Source organism: Beta vulgaris, chromosome 5, assembly GCF_026745355.1.
Source record: "Beta vulgaris subsp. vulgaris cultivar EL10 chromosome 5, EL10.2, whole genome shotgun sequence".
In the NCBI taxonomy this organism is placed as follows: domain Eukaryota; kingdom Viridiplantae; phylum Streptophyta; class Magnoliopsida; order Caryophyllales; family Amaranthaceae; genus Beta; species Beta vulgaris.
Genome location: NC_079206.1, coordinates 63,172,235 through 63,186,244, shown reverse-complemented (window position 1 = coordinate 63,186,244; position 14,010 = coordinate 63,172,235). Strand labels below are relative to the sequence as shown.

Sequence of the window (14,010 nt, the reverse complement as noted above, 5' to 3'; positions counted from 1 at the left end):
CTGCTAAGAGTACTTCTCAAAGAGTGGTAGTTGCTTCATGATCTGAGCCCTAAGGGTGTGCTGCTTATAGAGCAAAATTGTATTTCTATGAATCTGTTTGGTTAATGTTCTTATGTGTTTGTTTACTGTAGTGTCTGTCCAAGTACTTCTCAAACTCTAATCCTGTGTTTTGTGTCATCTTCCTAGCAAAATAATTATAAAAGTTTGTCTTCTTTTATCATCAATCAGTTGAAACTATTGTATCTGCAAAGGTTCGTACACCCAAATTTCAAGAGGATGTTTTACGTTGTTTATGACAGGAATTAGATTTTCTTTTTGGCGTGAGAGAGTCACAAGAACATAGACGGTTTTCAATCTCAAGTTGTAGGTACTACTTCCCCATGCTTTAACCAACTAAACTAGTTAACATCCACATGAATTAATTTCAAGTACTAAGATAATAGTAGCATTAGTTAAGTCCGGTAGTTAATTCAGTTTAAAAAGAAGTATCATTACTTGAATTCTTCAATTTACCACAATTATGACTAAAATCATTAGTTTAGAGCCGTAATTTCAAATATAATGTAGGAGAGCATGTTGGCAATTCTACCAACATCCCATCTTCATGGTGAATTTTAAGATTAATTGTGAAATACTCCCTCCGTCCCATAATATAGTGCTCACTTCTCATTTTCCACAAGAACTAAGGAAAATGAAAGGAGTTTTAGAATTTCACAGAGACATATATTTAAATAAATGTTTATTGGGTATTTTTGTCTTGGACTAGTGTTTTTCTTCTTCTTCCTCTAAAATAAAATGAAAAAGCAATAAATGTTCCCTGAAATGGTGTAAAACAATAATTAAGGGCACATATTTTTTTAAAAAAAACAGTAGGGATATTCTGGAAAGTTTTATGTTAGAAATAAAGGATAATTTAATGCAAACAAATTGATGAAAAAATAATAAGCACAATATTTTGGAATATCCAAAAATCAATGCAAACACTATATTATGGAGAGGAAGGAATAGAAAAAAAAGGGGGGAGGCATGACATTGGGTACAACGACCAAGGAAGAGTGTGACTTGAATGGGAACAAGTATTGACGACTTGACGAATCAAATATAATTCAGGTACGACCTACTCAAAGATTCAACGCGAAGCTACATTTGCTTCTAGGATGATGTGATTGGAGCAAAAAGTGAAACAGAATCCGGCAAAAATAAGCCGTAGTAAAAACTTTGACAAGGATTGCTAATATTTCACAAATAAGAACGGTTCATCACAAAAATAAAAGTAATCACGAAAGGACAGCCCTTCACGAAATGATACAGATAATATGAGTAGCATATTCCAAAAGTCACTATCTAACATAGATCTCACATTATACATACAGCATAACCAAGTTCATCTGCAGCTAATCAAAGCAGTACATCATAAGCAGTGCCTAACTGGACCTTTTCGAAAAAGTTTTGCCGTAGGCACCAACTCTGAGCCTCACTTTCAGCCTTTCAGGGCCTTTGTTAGAATCCACAGATTAAGTCCACCAACCTTTTGGATGGCTGTGAGGCGAGAGTGGAAAGGTGTCTGGAGAGGCGAGAGTGGAGGGATCTGGAGAGAGGCCAAACCAAGAATTCCCCAGACTCCCTCAGCTCAAGTATTACAATTAATAAACTGAACATAAAATGTTCAAAGCATCATTTTAATCAGACTCCTCTCCTGAAAAGTATCTTTGTGCATCAAAGGGTTGATTCATTGGGGCGGGTCTATGGTCATCAGCAGAATTTCTCATGTTCATTGGTGCAAAAGCTGCAGTAAAGCATGCAAAGCATGTCAATTGTCACATAGAAAAACGTTTGGCAGTTTGAGAGAATGTTGAGCCTGAATTTGTCAATCAGCTTAGCACTTCATTTAGCAGTATATTTTCTTGTAGACTCATTTTAAATACCACAAAGACACAAACAGATCATTATCTGCTTATTCCCATGTTTACAAATTTACACCAATAGAAAAAGATATGAAGGGCACTGACAATCATCTGCAATAGAACTAGAATAGCCAAAGAGATAAAAAGTTACTCAACAGAACAATGAATTAACCTTAGGCAACTATATATAGAAGATATACAGCTAATGAGGCTAGCTAGCTGTGTCAAGTTTGTGGAGTAAGCTCTTCTACAAAATACCGAGCAGAATAAGTGTTAAAAGTATTCAATTTATTTCTCCATTTATTCTGTATTTTTGTGCTTTTTTCGGACAAAGAAAGGGGTTTAGAGCAGTCTAATGAATAAAAGAAATTTGGGAAGTAAATCCCATCATATACATATAATGCAAAAGAACAGAAATATGCTGTCAACTCAAAAGACCTAACAGTAAGCTTACCTTTGTCTCTCATCCTCGTCTCTCTATCATATTCAAACTTATCCCGAATTTGGTGGACTTTTTGCCAACTTTCCGCTTGTCTGTTTCCAGCCGAACCTTGAACCTGCGCTCAACATTTGGTAACTATGCATTAAGGCCATAGAAGAGTAGATCGGCAATAAACCTCCATGTTGTACACTGTCCAAGACAGATGAGACAATCATGGTTTCTAAAATCTAATACAACCATAGAATACAAGCACAAAAAATAGGAATACAGGAGCACTTTCAGCATCTTGTAGACCAGTCAATTTATACGTCTATGGACTAACATACTCTCCCATACAACCTCTAGCTTGGACTAGATAAACCCTACACATATGCATTCGAGTATATAAAAGACTTGTTGCATGCCACCCTCTCCTCTCAAGCAAAGAAAAAAAAGTTACTAACATTTCACCACTATTGAATTGTTACTTAAAAGATAACAGCAATGTTGTTAACAAATTCATCATTCAGTACCTGGAATTGCCCACTATGTGATCCGCCTCTCCTACAAATAAGATAGACAAACAAATTTAGATACAGGCATAAAGCTACGCCAATCACGCACATCTACAAATATGAACCAGTAACAAATCAGGGGAACCAGCCAAAGAAAGGAAACCTGTAAGGTGAAAAGTCTTCATCATCATCATCAGGAGAGTCATAATTTGCATGCTCAGCAGCAAGCTTTTTCGAGTATCCCTCATCCCAATATAGCCTTTCCCAGTTCTCTCTGAGCTCATTGTACAGTTGCATGTATTTTTTGCAGAAAGATTCTTGTTCCTTACAGAAAATAAGAGGAGACTTTTAGTCCTATAGACTATAGAGTACAGTGCATTCAAAGAGACATGAATATTCTTCGTCGATAACATATTACAAAGAAAATCGAACCTTGATTACCACTTTTACCAGCCAGCATCACAAAAGTATATTCAGCGCGTACATGATGAAAGTTATAAACAACAATCTAACAGGCCAGGAACAACCTTTTTGTAATGTGTTTGTGTTCAAGTAGACATAACAAATACACCGAAAAGAGAAGGGATAAAACGATGGCTGAGGCTATGAAGTTACTAACATGACAAACTCGCCTCAAGAAATTTCGATCACAGCCTGAACCTTCCCCAATGAATACCTACCTAGTGTTGGCAGGGTGATTGCTAACATTATAACATCAATTCAACAACCCAATACTGATCCCTCTTAACCACTCTAAGGCCAATAATAAAACTTTCATTTCAAGAGGCATCGAAAACTAGCTCATAAAGCTCGAATACACATAGGACATAGCTGCACAAAAACCCCCTTATATTCAAACCTCATCAAACCCATAAAATGCTTGTTGCTCTAGCACAAACTAGAATGCAACAAATTCCAGCATGATTCAGCATCATAAATTCACAACACAGTACAAAGCCAACTTACTACACGGTACTTGTTCTCCCCTTCACAAAAAAAAAAAAAAAAAAAACAAACACGAGAATTTCCACAAACAGGTGGTGTGCATGCCACAACTCAATTCAAACTTCCATTAACAAATGCCACAAACAAAGCACCCAGATCATTAAAAACCCTAAGTAATCCAAACAATTGCCAAACAAGAAACAATTAGCATCACCATATACGAAGCAATTCCATAAAAAAGAGAGAGAGAAAGAGAGACGAACAGAGTCTTTAAGAACGAGACGAGTGCGGCGCATGAACTGGTCGCGAAGCTGCTTGCGACGTCGATTTGGGAGGTTATTTCTGGGAATTACGAAGCGTTCTCTTAAAGGGACATTCTCTCCGATCTCATGCATCTCACCGTCGACGACCCACCACTCCGATGTCTCGTCGATTTTCTTCATCGTTGCAGCCGAATATCTCGGACGCCGCCGAGCCCGAGTGTGGCCAGCGTCGGTGCCGGCATGTCGGAGTTGTTGTTGAAGTTGCAGGAGCGCGCATGGCTTCTGGAGTCGCCTGATTACTAATGACAACATTTTTGGGTTGTCAAGTTAAAGACCAAAACGCCAATGTTTTCTTGCTAATTGTTAGATTATTTACCTACTCGAATGAGATTGCCTTGGGTTTAGGTTACTCTGACAAAGCATGCTCATTAGATAGAATTTTGATGGAAATGCTCAAATGTATTCCCTCCGTTTCCTAAAGATCTTCCCACTTACTGTTCCTACAGATACCAAGGAAAATCAAGTTGTGTGGGGCATGGTGTAAGTAAAATAGGAGAGATAAAGGGGTTAAGATAAATAAACAAATAAAAAGGGGTTAAAGTAGGAGAGAGAAAGGGAGTAAAATTGAATTAATAATGTAATGGTGGACCATATGATAGTGACATGAGAGGGTAAATAGGGAAATTTGTTTTTCCAAATAAGGAATAAAGCAAAAGTGGGAAGATCTTTTGGAAACACCCTTAAACAGAAAGTGGGAAGATCTTTAGGAAACGGATGGAGTATATCATTATTATGTTGGATTTATCAATTTGAATGAGTAAGTAAATAATTAGGGCAATAGCTAATTATATAATTGTTTGAATATCAAGAGATAAATATTGGACATTTATTAAGCAAGTTTAGACTTTCGATTGAGTCATATCTATTAGTGTTAATACTAGATTTTTGTGTTTTTATATTCAATGTAGTCATATACTATTGTTATTTGGGGGTGTTGCACAAAGAGATCTCTTTGTCATCATATTCAATGTTTGCAATGTGTATGCAAAAGTAAAATTAAGTGATCGAGGAAGCAATCACGAATCTTTTCCTGTGTGAATATTGAAAACCCATTTGTGTGAGCGGTAATAACACTCTTGTCGCGAATCTTTTATTCAGCTTGTCAAGTGGCAAGACTTGTGGATGTATTTGGTAATACTACACCTTATATGTCAAGTGATAAATGTCAAAAGACATAATCTAAGTAGACTACTAAAAGTACTAAAAGTACTTGTGATGATCTCTGTGAAAGATCAATTATATGGGGCAGAAGTGAGGAGCAACAAAATAATACATGTTCTCTATTGGAATGCCTTCAAAAACTTTTACAACTAGGAGGGATAAAGTCCACTAGTTAAGGCAATGTAGATATCTAATATACGTTGGGTTGGAGAATTATGACGGAGTTCAAAGGTTTGTAACCTCATATATTGTGAAGGAAGATGTTACATGTGTAAATACAACTCAAGAGTTAAGCATGACTGAAAATGGTTATCTACTCCGTGAAGGAACTTGTATTTTTAGATTGTCGTGATATCCATCCTTTTTAGATTATCGATGAGAGACTAGCAAACTTTCAAGAGAACTAGTAATTTAGGAAATCATCTATTTGCATGGAAGGGCCGATAATGAAGATCGTGGTCAGATATTCAAAATATATTGATAAATTAACATTAATTTATCATTTAAATTATGTGTCTTGATAAATGTAAACATCGTCTCGAGAAGGAATGATCTCTATTACATAAGAGAAGGGGGGAACAACGGTGTCCTCTTTTGAACTGACTATTTTGCCCCCCTTCTATTTCTAAATTACAAAAGGAACGGAGATAATAGGAATTAGTTGAAAAGGGCTTTTATATAATTAGACTTAAATTTGATTCATCTTCAGATAAAATCTGAAAACAAGATGTGTATGAAATTTGATTAATTTATGACAATGATGAAAAGGTTACAAATTTAGTTCTTTTTTTAAAATTCCAATATAAATTTTTGCCCAAAACTTTTGCAAAATATCCATGTTCAAAAATAAATTTCGAAAAACAAAACAATATCAATCCTTTTTGCGAACAACTTTTGCAAAAATACATTTTCAGAAAAAAAAAATTACATTAATTTGCGAAATCATATTGTGTATGAAAAAGTTTAAATTTCATTTCACCTATAATTGAAACTCAAAGTGTTAAAATTTAGAAAAGGAGAAAAATAAAAAATGACCATTTCATGCGAAATCATATTGTGTATGAAAAACTTAAAATTTCATTTGAAATATAATTGAAAGTCAGAGTGTGAACATTTAGAAAAGGAGAAAAATTAAAATGATGAAAATTTTTAAATATCAATTTGTGAAATCATAATTTAGAAGTTAGACAAGGAAAAATAACTGAAATTGTCTTATACTTTTCGGTTACAATTTTGGGATCATAGAGAAATTACTGAAATCCATATCAAAAACTATTATAAATTACAAAAATGAATAAAAGCAAAAAAAAAAAAGGATATTTAGTAAAGAGCATCATACTAATTATAAAAGAATATGCGCATATAAGACTTGAGAAACAAAAAACTATTCAAAATCACAAAAATGAATAACAAAAAAAAGAACATGAAAGAATCTTATTCACAAAATGGAGGTGAACTTAAATACTAACTTGCATTTTCAGTTTGTTTACTACTTAGTATTAGGCCTAAAAATATCATCGCACGCATCGCGTGCACAAAAGGCTAGTATGAATAGTTGAAAGGAAAGGGATTGCAAAACAGAATCCCACAACCTAAGAAGTGGAAATTATACTGTGCTCCCAAGAGCACGGTGCACACCATGCACCCAGTAAATTTGTTCTATTTTCGATGAATAATGTTGTATTTCAACAAATGCTCATTTTAAGCATATTTTTCAGCAAAAAAATATTATATTTTTCGTAAAAATTGTTCTATTTTCAATAATCAAATGTTGTATTTCAACAAATGTTCATTTTAAGCTAATTTTTCAGTAGAAAATTATGTTATATTTTTGTGAGAATTGTTCTATTTTCGATAAACAAATATCTTACTTTAAAAATTGTTCTTTTAAAACTTATTTTCCACCAAAAAATATGTTATATTTTTCTTGAAAATATGTTCTATTTATCCTAAAACTATGTTCTATTTTTCCTGAAAATATATTCTATTTTCCCTAAAAATATGTTTCATTTTCCCTAAAAATATGTTCTATATTTGATAAGGATATGTTCTATTTAAGTAATTCAGTTATAGTAACGTTCAATTTCAATAATAAAATGTTCATTTTCGTAATTGGATTATGATAAAGTTCTACTTCAACCGTAAAATGTTGTTTTTCGTAAATAAATTTTTGTAATGTTCTATTTCAACAGTAAAATATTTTTTTTAAAATAAATTTTTGTAATGTTCCATCCAAACAGTAAAATATTTATTTTCGTATTCATAAATATTCTATTTTGTATTATAGAAGCACAATTGTCATTGTGCTCCTTCGCGCATTACCTAAGAAGACCAAAATTCGTTCCCGCGCTTGCTCTTCTATAGTTACCGAAAAAGCAAGTGAGAGAAGAAACCAGAAAAACCGCAAAACGAAGCAAAAGAAAGAGAGAGAAGATGTGTGGACGGTGCCGCTGCAGTATACGGGCAGACGACGTTCCTAGGGCTTGCCATATTCGTAACACTTCCGTGCGCCAAGTTGATGTTCATCGGTATTTCTTTTCCTCTCTCTTTTCATATATAGTGTGTTTGTGTTTTTCTATTTTCTTCTATGTTCATGTACCCCTTTTGTTTTTTGTTTCCATGTTGTACTCGTAAACTTTCTATTGTTACTCCTCTGTTAAGTCAAGGTTAAGTTTTCGTTAGTTTCTTATTTTCAATTTGTTAGACTTATAGTAGGGGGAGAAAAAATTAACTCTACTTGAACATTTCGACTACTTTTCAGCTTCTCTTAACAAAAGTTCATATTTATGTGTTTGTTTCTCGAATTTCATCAATCTTAGTGCGGAAAACATTTTCAATTTATTTTTATTAGGAAATTAAGTTAGCCCAAGGGCTAACCCCTCCAAGGCTACTAGCCTGTAGGAAACACCAACACATTGGCTGGTAAAACATGTATAGCATGCTAAGGAAATACCCAAGCATAATGCTGGGGGTAAGGATCGAAACCCTGACTCAAGGGCCAAGAGGGAGCGCTCTATGAGCTAACTCCTATCCTTCAGATTTCCACTTTATTGATTAGGCTAAATCTGGTGTTAGATTTTCTGGGTTTTAATTATGTTTAAAATTAGTTCTACCAATGGGAACTTTACTAATTATAGGAACTGATATAATTGCTACTTTTAATATAGGTTTGGTTTTATGAACAATGTTTTTCCCATTTCAGTGTATTTGCCTTTGTCAACTACTATGAGACAAAGGATTATATATAATATGTGTCTGGCAAGTTGAGTTAGTTAATACTTGTTTAGGTACCGGCCAGCGAATAATGTCTCACCGGGTTCTTACATGCTGGTACTTCGCCGTGATAGTGGAGGAGACGAGGGTTACACTGCAGCTGTACATTGTATGAAGTGGGGGTTAATTCCTAGCTTCACCAAGAAGGATGAGAAACCTGATTACTATAAGATGGTACTATGAATTCGCCTTTAATTACACTGTTTAAATTAATTATGAATCGTACTTTCTTGTAGGATGTTGATTTTTTTTTTTTCCTTTCATTTTTGGGTGTCAATCTTGTATATCCAGTTCAATGCAAGGTCTGAATCAATTGGGGAAAAGGCCTCATTTCGTCGGCTTATTCCTAAAAATCGGTGCCTTGTTGCTGTTGAAGGGTATGGATGTATCTTCTAGATCAGTTTTTGATGCTTTTGTTCGTCATTTCTTTGAATTCGTTGCAGTTTGTTTTTATTTATGGATGCTACGTCTTTTTGAATGTTAATGAAAGCCCAAATGAAGTGTATCTATAATATTTTGAGATCAGAAACAAGTAGAAAATGTAGAGCTCTGACCATCCTTTTCGTTGTCCTGTCCCTGGTGCTATTTACATTGCTGTCTTCTATCCCATTTCTTTTTTGTAATTGGTTTAAGATTTTAATGTTATGGTCTGGAGTCTGGACTGCTGACTACCATTTTGGTGCATTGGATTTGGTTGTCTTGATTGTTTCTTGCATTTTGGATGTCGTGGCCTCTTAAATGTCTAACACAAGCATAATCTAATGCAGTAATTGTCTTTTGAAGGTGCAAGTTTTAGCAGATATGTGAAGGTTTACCACAATTTCTACGATATTACTTTTATTCACTTCTTTTATTGACTTTGCTTTCTTCGATCTTGATGTTTCGTCGATAACTTGTGCAACTGGCTCTAGAGTTTAGCATTGTGAGTTGCATTGGATAGCTTTCCTGTCATATCTCTTCAACTCAGCATATGTTCAAGTAAACTATATTGACTTGTACTAGTGTCTTTGGTTTATTTTTTCTAGAGAGCTTATTTCTGGTGGTTCTCATAAAAGGTGCAAAACAGTGGAAAATAAATTGTAGAACAAACTCTTCCAGCCTTAATTGCATTGTTGTAAACTTTGCCTATACTTTGTGCTATTTGTGGATCAAATCACTCTTGTACTAACTGAAAAGAGAGAGTGTATGTCTACTAATAGCATACTGCTTTCATTGCCTTTGTTACTGATCTTCGCTTCAAAAGGAAGGGTCAAGGATTTCCATTTCCTCTCATGCATTGTACTAATAATTTACTACAATGAGCATAGTATAGAGATATGGAGAATTGGGAGAACAAGGGTGGTGTAGGTAGTATTGAAGAGTGGGATCATGGGATGGATAATTGTAGTTACGCAAGAGTGCCAAGGGAGGTAGAATCGTGGTGGTAGACTGTTAGTGGAGTGAGGGTGAGATGTTTTAATGGGTGACACTCGACTACTTAGGTAGTCATCCATTTTTAAAATTTTCGGTTTATTTTGTTTTCTTAATACTAAAGAAGAGAGTTTGAAACCTCTATTTTCTCGGGGTGATAGGGGTGGGGATGTGAAAGGGGAAAGGGATGTATGGAAATCACGACCCTTGGAATTGGGGTGTCTCCAGACTTGTGGTTCAACTATTGGGAAAAAGGTAGTGATTCTTTTCTCCTTCCTGAATCTGTTGAACCAACTCAACAAGTGACCTCTAAGGCCCTAACCATTACTTGCTAGCTTTGTGTGTGTGTTTTGTTTGACATAGCATATTAGCATCCCATAACCGTTACTTGGCACTCGCCATCTCCTTTTGTGCATTTTTGACTTGGGATTTCTATTTGTTCAGGTTTTATGAATGGAAGAAAGGTCCGAAGAAGCAGCCATACTACATACATTTTAATGATGGCCGTCCTTTAGTGTTTGCTGGCCTCTATGATTCCTGGAAAAATTCAGAAGGTAAATTTCTATTCCACTCTTTGTTTACAAGTTGTGGAGTTTCAATTGAGGGCATGTCATAAGGTTACATTATTTAGAGTTCTATTCTATGTGAGGTTACATTACTCAGTCCTTTGTATAATTGTATTACTTGATTTATTTCTGTGAGTAGCTATCCTGATCAGAGAAGAAAACATGGGATCATGTTCTGATTGTGCTACTTCTACTTTATAATACTTAAAATATTCTCTCCAGATCTAGCTGTCCTTATTGTCTACTTCATTCATTTACTCACATCTTTATTACTGTATCCTGCAGGAGAAATTATCTATACATTTACCATTGTAACTACTGATTCATCGTCAGCTCTAAAGTGGCTACATGGTAAGTCGGTAACCAGTTGCCCAGTATTGCTTACTTGAGATTGATAGTCCAATTGTGACACAATTGACTTGAAAAATTGGGTGGTAGATAGTAATCTGTTACCCTGTCAGGGACTATATGGGAACTGCCCAATGCCTGTCCTGTCCCCTTAACCCCCCCCCCCCCGGGACAGCCGAAAAGGTAACTTGATACTAGAAGGTTGTGGTTACGACATTTTGAGTATTGTAAAGTGTAACAAGACAATCAAATTCATTCAGTTGTGTTCTGTAGTGCACCTAATCTCTTAGTTTCTCTGTTTCTTCTTTGCCCAGTGATGCCGCGTGAGGTTTGGTGTTGGGTAGCCATTTCTTATATATGCATGAAAATGGAGGACTTTTCATGTAATGAACTAGATTCTTTATCCTAAAGTTTACTTTATACCTGGAGAAAATACATTACAGCTGGTTGTTAATTCAAATTTTATCTACAATAATTTTGTACTAAGATGGGGACGATATCTTTGTGAATTTTATTTATGGCAAGAAAATCTTGTAATTTTTTTTGGTCTTGCAACCATAATCTCAGTTATTATTGTTGTAGCTATTGTAATGTTTGGTTATGAAAGTATATTATTTGTTCGCTAACTTGTTCTGTTCATTGTTCATCCTCAATTATATTATTTTGGAGAAGGAGATTACAGAAATCTCAAATCTGAAAGGTATTTTCCTGATACTAACTTGGTATGTACAGATAGGATGCCTGTTATCCTGGGAGATGAAGCCTCAACTGATATATGGCTGAATGGCTCTTCAGATACCAAGTTCAATTCATTTCTTAAACCATATGAAAAGGCAGATTTGGTAGGAATGTTCAGAGTTTCAGACATTGTTTATGTATACGATGAAAATTTTGTTCATTGAGGGCCGGTATAATTAATAAATAATGTAAACCTTAAATATGTTGTCAGGTCTGGTATCCAGTGACCCAGGCAATGAACAAGGCATCATTTGATGGTCCTGAATGCATCAAGGAGGTATGGCTACTTTTCATAATATGTATCTTGCTATGCATCTCATATATAAATCTACACTAGGGATATGTTATTCATTTTACCTCCATTACTGACTTACTGTGTTGAATCGTGAACACTTTCTTTTGGACCAAAATCGTGGAGATTTTTTGTAAGATAGCCTAGTCCGAGTAACATCTATTATCATGTAAGTTCTATTGACTATCAATCTAAGAATAATAGCAAACAATAATAGAATATCAAATAATAAAGCAGGAAAGAACACACCAGAACTTTTACGTGGAAACTCAACAACTGGGAGAAAAACCACGAATCTGCACTAGGAATCGATGAATATTCAAGAAAGATTACAAAAGCACTCAAGAACTCTCTCTACAGCTTTTTCTCTCTCAAATATGTGTTTAGAGATGATGAATTATAATAATTATAATTAGGGCTTATATTTATACCCTCATTAAATGATAAAGAAAACCGGAAAAACGCATCACGCGGTTCGACATCCTGCGGGCGCAGGGTCATAGCCCGCGGGCGGACAGAAACGTTGAAGAAACTCGCCAGTTTCGTCAGTTCTTCGTAAAACCGTCATAGCTTTCTCGTTTCTCACCGAAATTGGACATATAACCTATCATTGGAAAGCTCTCGGAACAAGCTATCACCTCCACTTTGAATCACCTCAAAATCATTTATATATTGAAAGATATGTCCATTCAAAGTTAGCCTTATGTCCCAAATGACGTTTTCCTTCTACGCAACCTCATCTCCACACCCATACACCTCCATGAGCTTCATATACTACCATATACCCAACATATCAACTATGAGTGTAGCATTGCTTTCACCTAATTCCATAGAATTGGAGAGAAGAAAAACAATGGCAGGATTAGATTTGCTGATGATATCATCTTGTGTAGATACAATTGAAATCTGAGGAGCAGTCTAATCCTATCACGAAATTTTTCTCCAAGAAAGGGACAAATGATGATAAGGAATCAGATAAGTCCATCAAGAGCTCAATTAAGGAGTCTACCAAGAATGATCTGCCGAGCGATGTTAAGGTGGAAGCTGAGGCGCAATCAAGTTTGGAACTCTCTTCATCCAGTGGAAGGACATGCACTGAGACAAAGCCTGATGTTTCCACTCTCTTTCCTGGCTCTGACTCTAAGGTTGAGGCGAAACGGGATTATGATCGGTTTCTGACTGATTCAAAGCCGAGCAGCAATGAACTTGGTAAGATAGCTCAGACTCCAATAAAGAAGAGTAAAGTTAAGAGTGGAGCTGAGAAGCAGGCCACACTGAGCTCATACTTTACTAAAAGCTAGTGGTTTATGCTTCTGTATTTCTGTTTGTATGTTGTAAGTTGTGGCATATGTGCATATCACACTGCTTGCTGTGAGGAGTTGAGGACTGAGGAGTCCATGATCTCAGACATGAGGGTTTTTATTTCATCTTCCTCCCATGTCATTTCGAAGTTCGAAGCTGTATCCTGATTCCTGTAATTTTGTCTGAATCTTTTTTTTTTTTTTTTTGGGATCTTGTTTGGCTGTACAATATTGGTGGGTGAAAGAAATGATTTCTGATTTTGTATTAATGTTTGGCAAGTAATCTTTTGCTACTAATACATTCTAAATTGGCTGCAAACTCAATCGTTGTCTTTAATCGAGTTAGGTAGCACATACGTTTGTAAGTTTAGTAGTGCTCGATGTCCGAGGTGTTTTTGTTGAAAGGAAATGGAGCACAGGAAGGAAAAGTCCCACATTGCTGCCAGAGCAGTTTCTTACTTTGTTTATATTGTGCATGCTACATGTAAGCATTGTCTCTTCGGAGACATCTGATAAAATTGGAACGATACAGAGAAGATTAGCATGGCCCCTGCGCAAGGATGACACGCACAAATCGAGAAATGGTCCAAATTTTTTTAACTAAAAATGACTTTCGTAAACTAAACAATTTATGAATTTCTTATTAGAAAATTTGCCAATTTTTTTTTTTTTTAAATTTCAAAAATCATATCGAAAAATAAGAATATGTTTCATCTTGCAAAAGAAATTAAGTTTGTGGCAAAAAATGCTTTAAAAGGTTTTTTCTTGTAAAATTGAATGTTTAAAAGATTTTTTTGAAAAAATTTTCTTTCT

At 35.2% G+C, this 14,010-nt stretch overlaps 2 protein-coding genes and 1 non-coding gene across 3 annotated transcripts; 2 read left to right on the top strand and 1 right to left on the bottom strand.

Annotated features, from left to right (window-relative positions):
• Positions 1-1,179: 1,179 nt before the first annotated feature.
• On the bottom strand, positions 1,180-4,457 carry LOC104894419 (hypothetical protein). The gene is made up of 5 exons (XM_010680641.4): positions 4,049-4,457; positions 3,004-3,164; positions 2,859-2,889; positions 2,359-2,461; positions 1,180-1,786 (listed from the first exon to the last, which is right to left on the bottom strand). The coding sequence occupies exons 1-5, from the start codon at positions 4,358-4,360 to the stop codon at positions 1,680-1,682; spliced, it is 714 nt and encodes a 237-aa protein (XP_010678943.1). The 5' UTR covers positions 4,361-4,457; the 3' UTR covers positions 1,180-1,679.
• Positions 4,458-7,589: 3,132 nt separating this feature from the next.
• Positions 7,590-13,804, top strand: LOC104894418 (uncharacterized). The gene is made up of 8 exons (XM_048644039.2): positions 7,590-7,797; positions 8,557-8,716; positions 8,834-8,919; positions 10,397-10,506; positions 10,804-10,869; positions 11,599-11,708; positions 11,816-11,881; positions 12,790-13,804. Exons 1-8 carry the CDS (start codon positions 7,703-7,705, stop codon positions 13,195-13,197), a joined length of 1,101 nt encoding a protein of 366 aa, XP_048499996.1. The 5' UTR covers positions 7,590-7,702; the 3' UTR covers positions 13,198-13,804.
• On the top strand, positions 13,691-13,793 carry LOC125498117 (U6 spliceosomal RNA). Its single transcript, XR_007274883.1, has one exon. It is a non-coding gene; the product is annotated as a U6 spliceosomal RNA (small nuclear RNA).
• Positions 13,805-14,010: the final 206 nt, after the last annotated feature.

What these genes read in the sequence shown, in the direction of transcription:
- LOC104894419 (XM_010680641.4), bottom strand. Translation starts at nt 4,360, where the DNA reads ATGTTGTCATTAGTAATCAGGCGACTCCAGAAGCCATGCGCGCTCCTG. An exon ending in GTCTCGTTCTTAAAGACTCT is followed by an intron (nt 3,165 to 4,048) that starts GTTCGTCTCTCT and finishes ATTTTCTGTAAG; the next exon opens with GAACAAGAATCTTTCTGCAA. An exon ending in GACGAGGATGAGAGACAAAG is followed by an intron (nt 1,787 to 2,358) that starts GTAAGCTTACTG and finishes GCTTTACTGCAG; the next exon opens with CTTTTGCACCAATGAACATG.
- LOC104894418 (XM_048644039.2), top strand. Translation starts at nt 7,703, where the DNA reads ATGTGTGGACGGTGCCGCTGCAGTATACGGGCAGACGACGTTCCTAGG. An exon ending in AACCTGATTACTATAAGATG is followed by an intron (nt 8,717 to 8,833) that starts GTACTATGAATT and finishes TTGTATATCCAG; the next exon opens with TTCAATGCAAGGTCTGAATC. An exon ending in GTCCTGAATGCATCAAGGAG is followed by an intron (nt 11,882 to 12,789) that starts GTATGGCTACTT and finishes CATCTTGTGTAG; the next exon opens with ATACAATTGAAATCTGAGGA.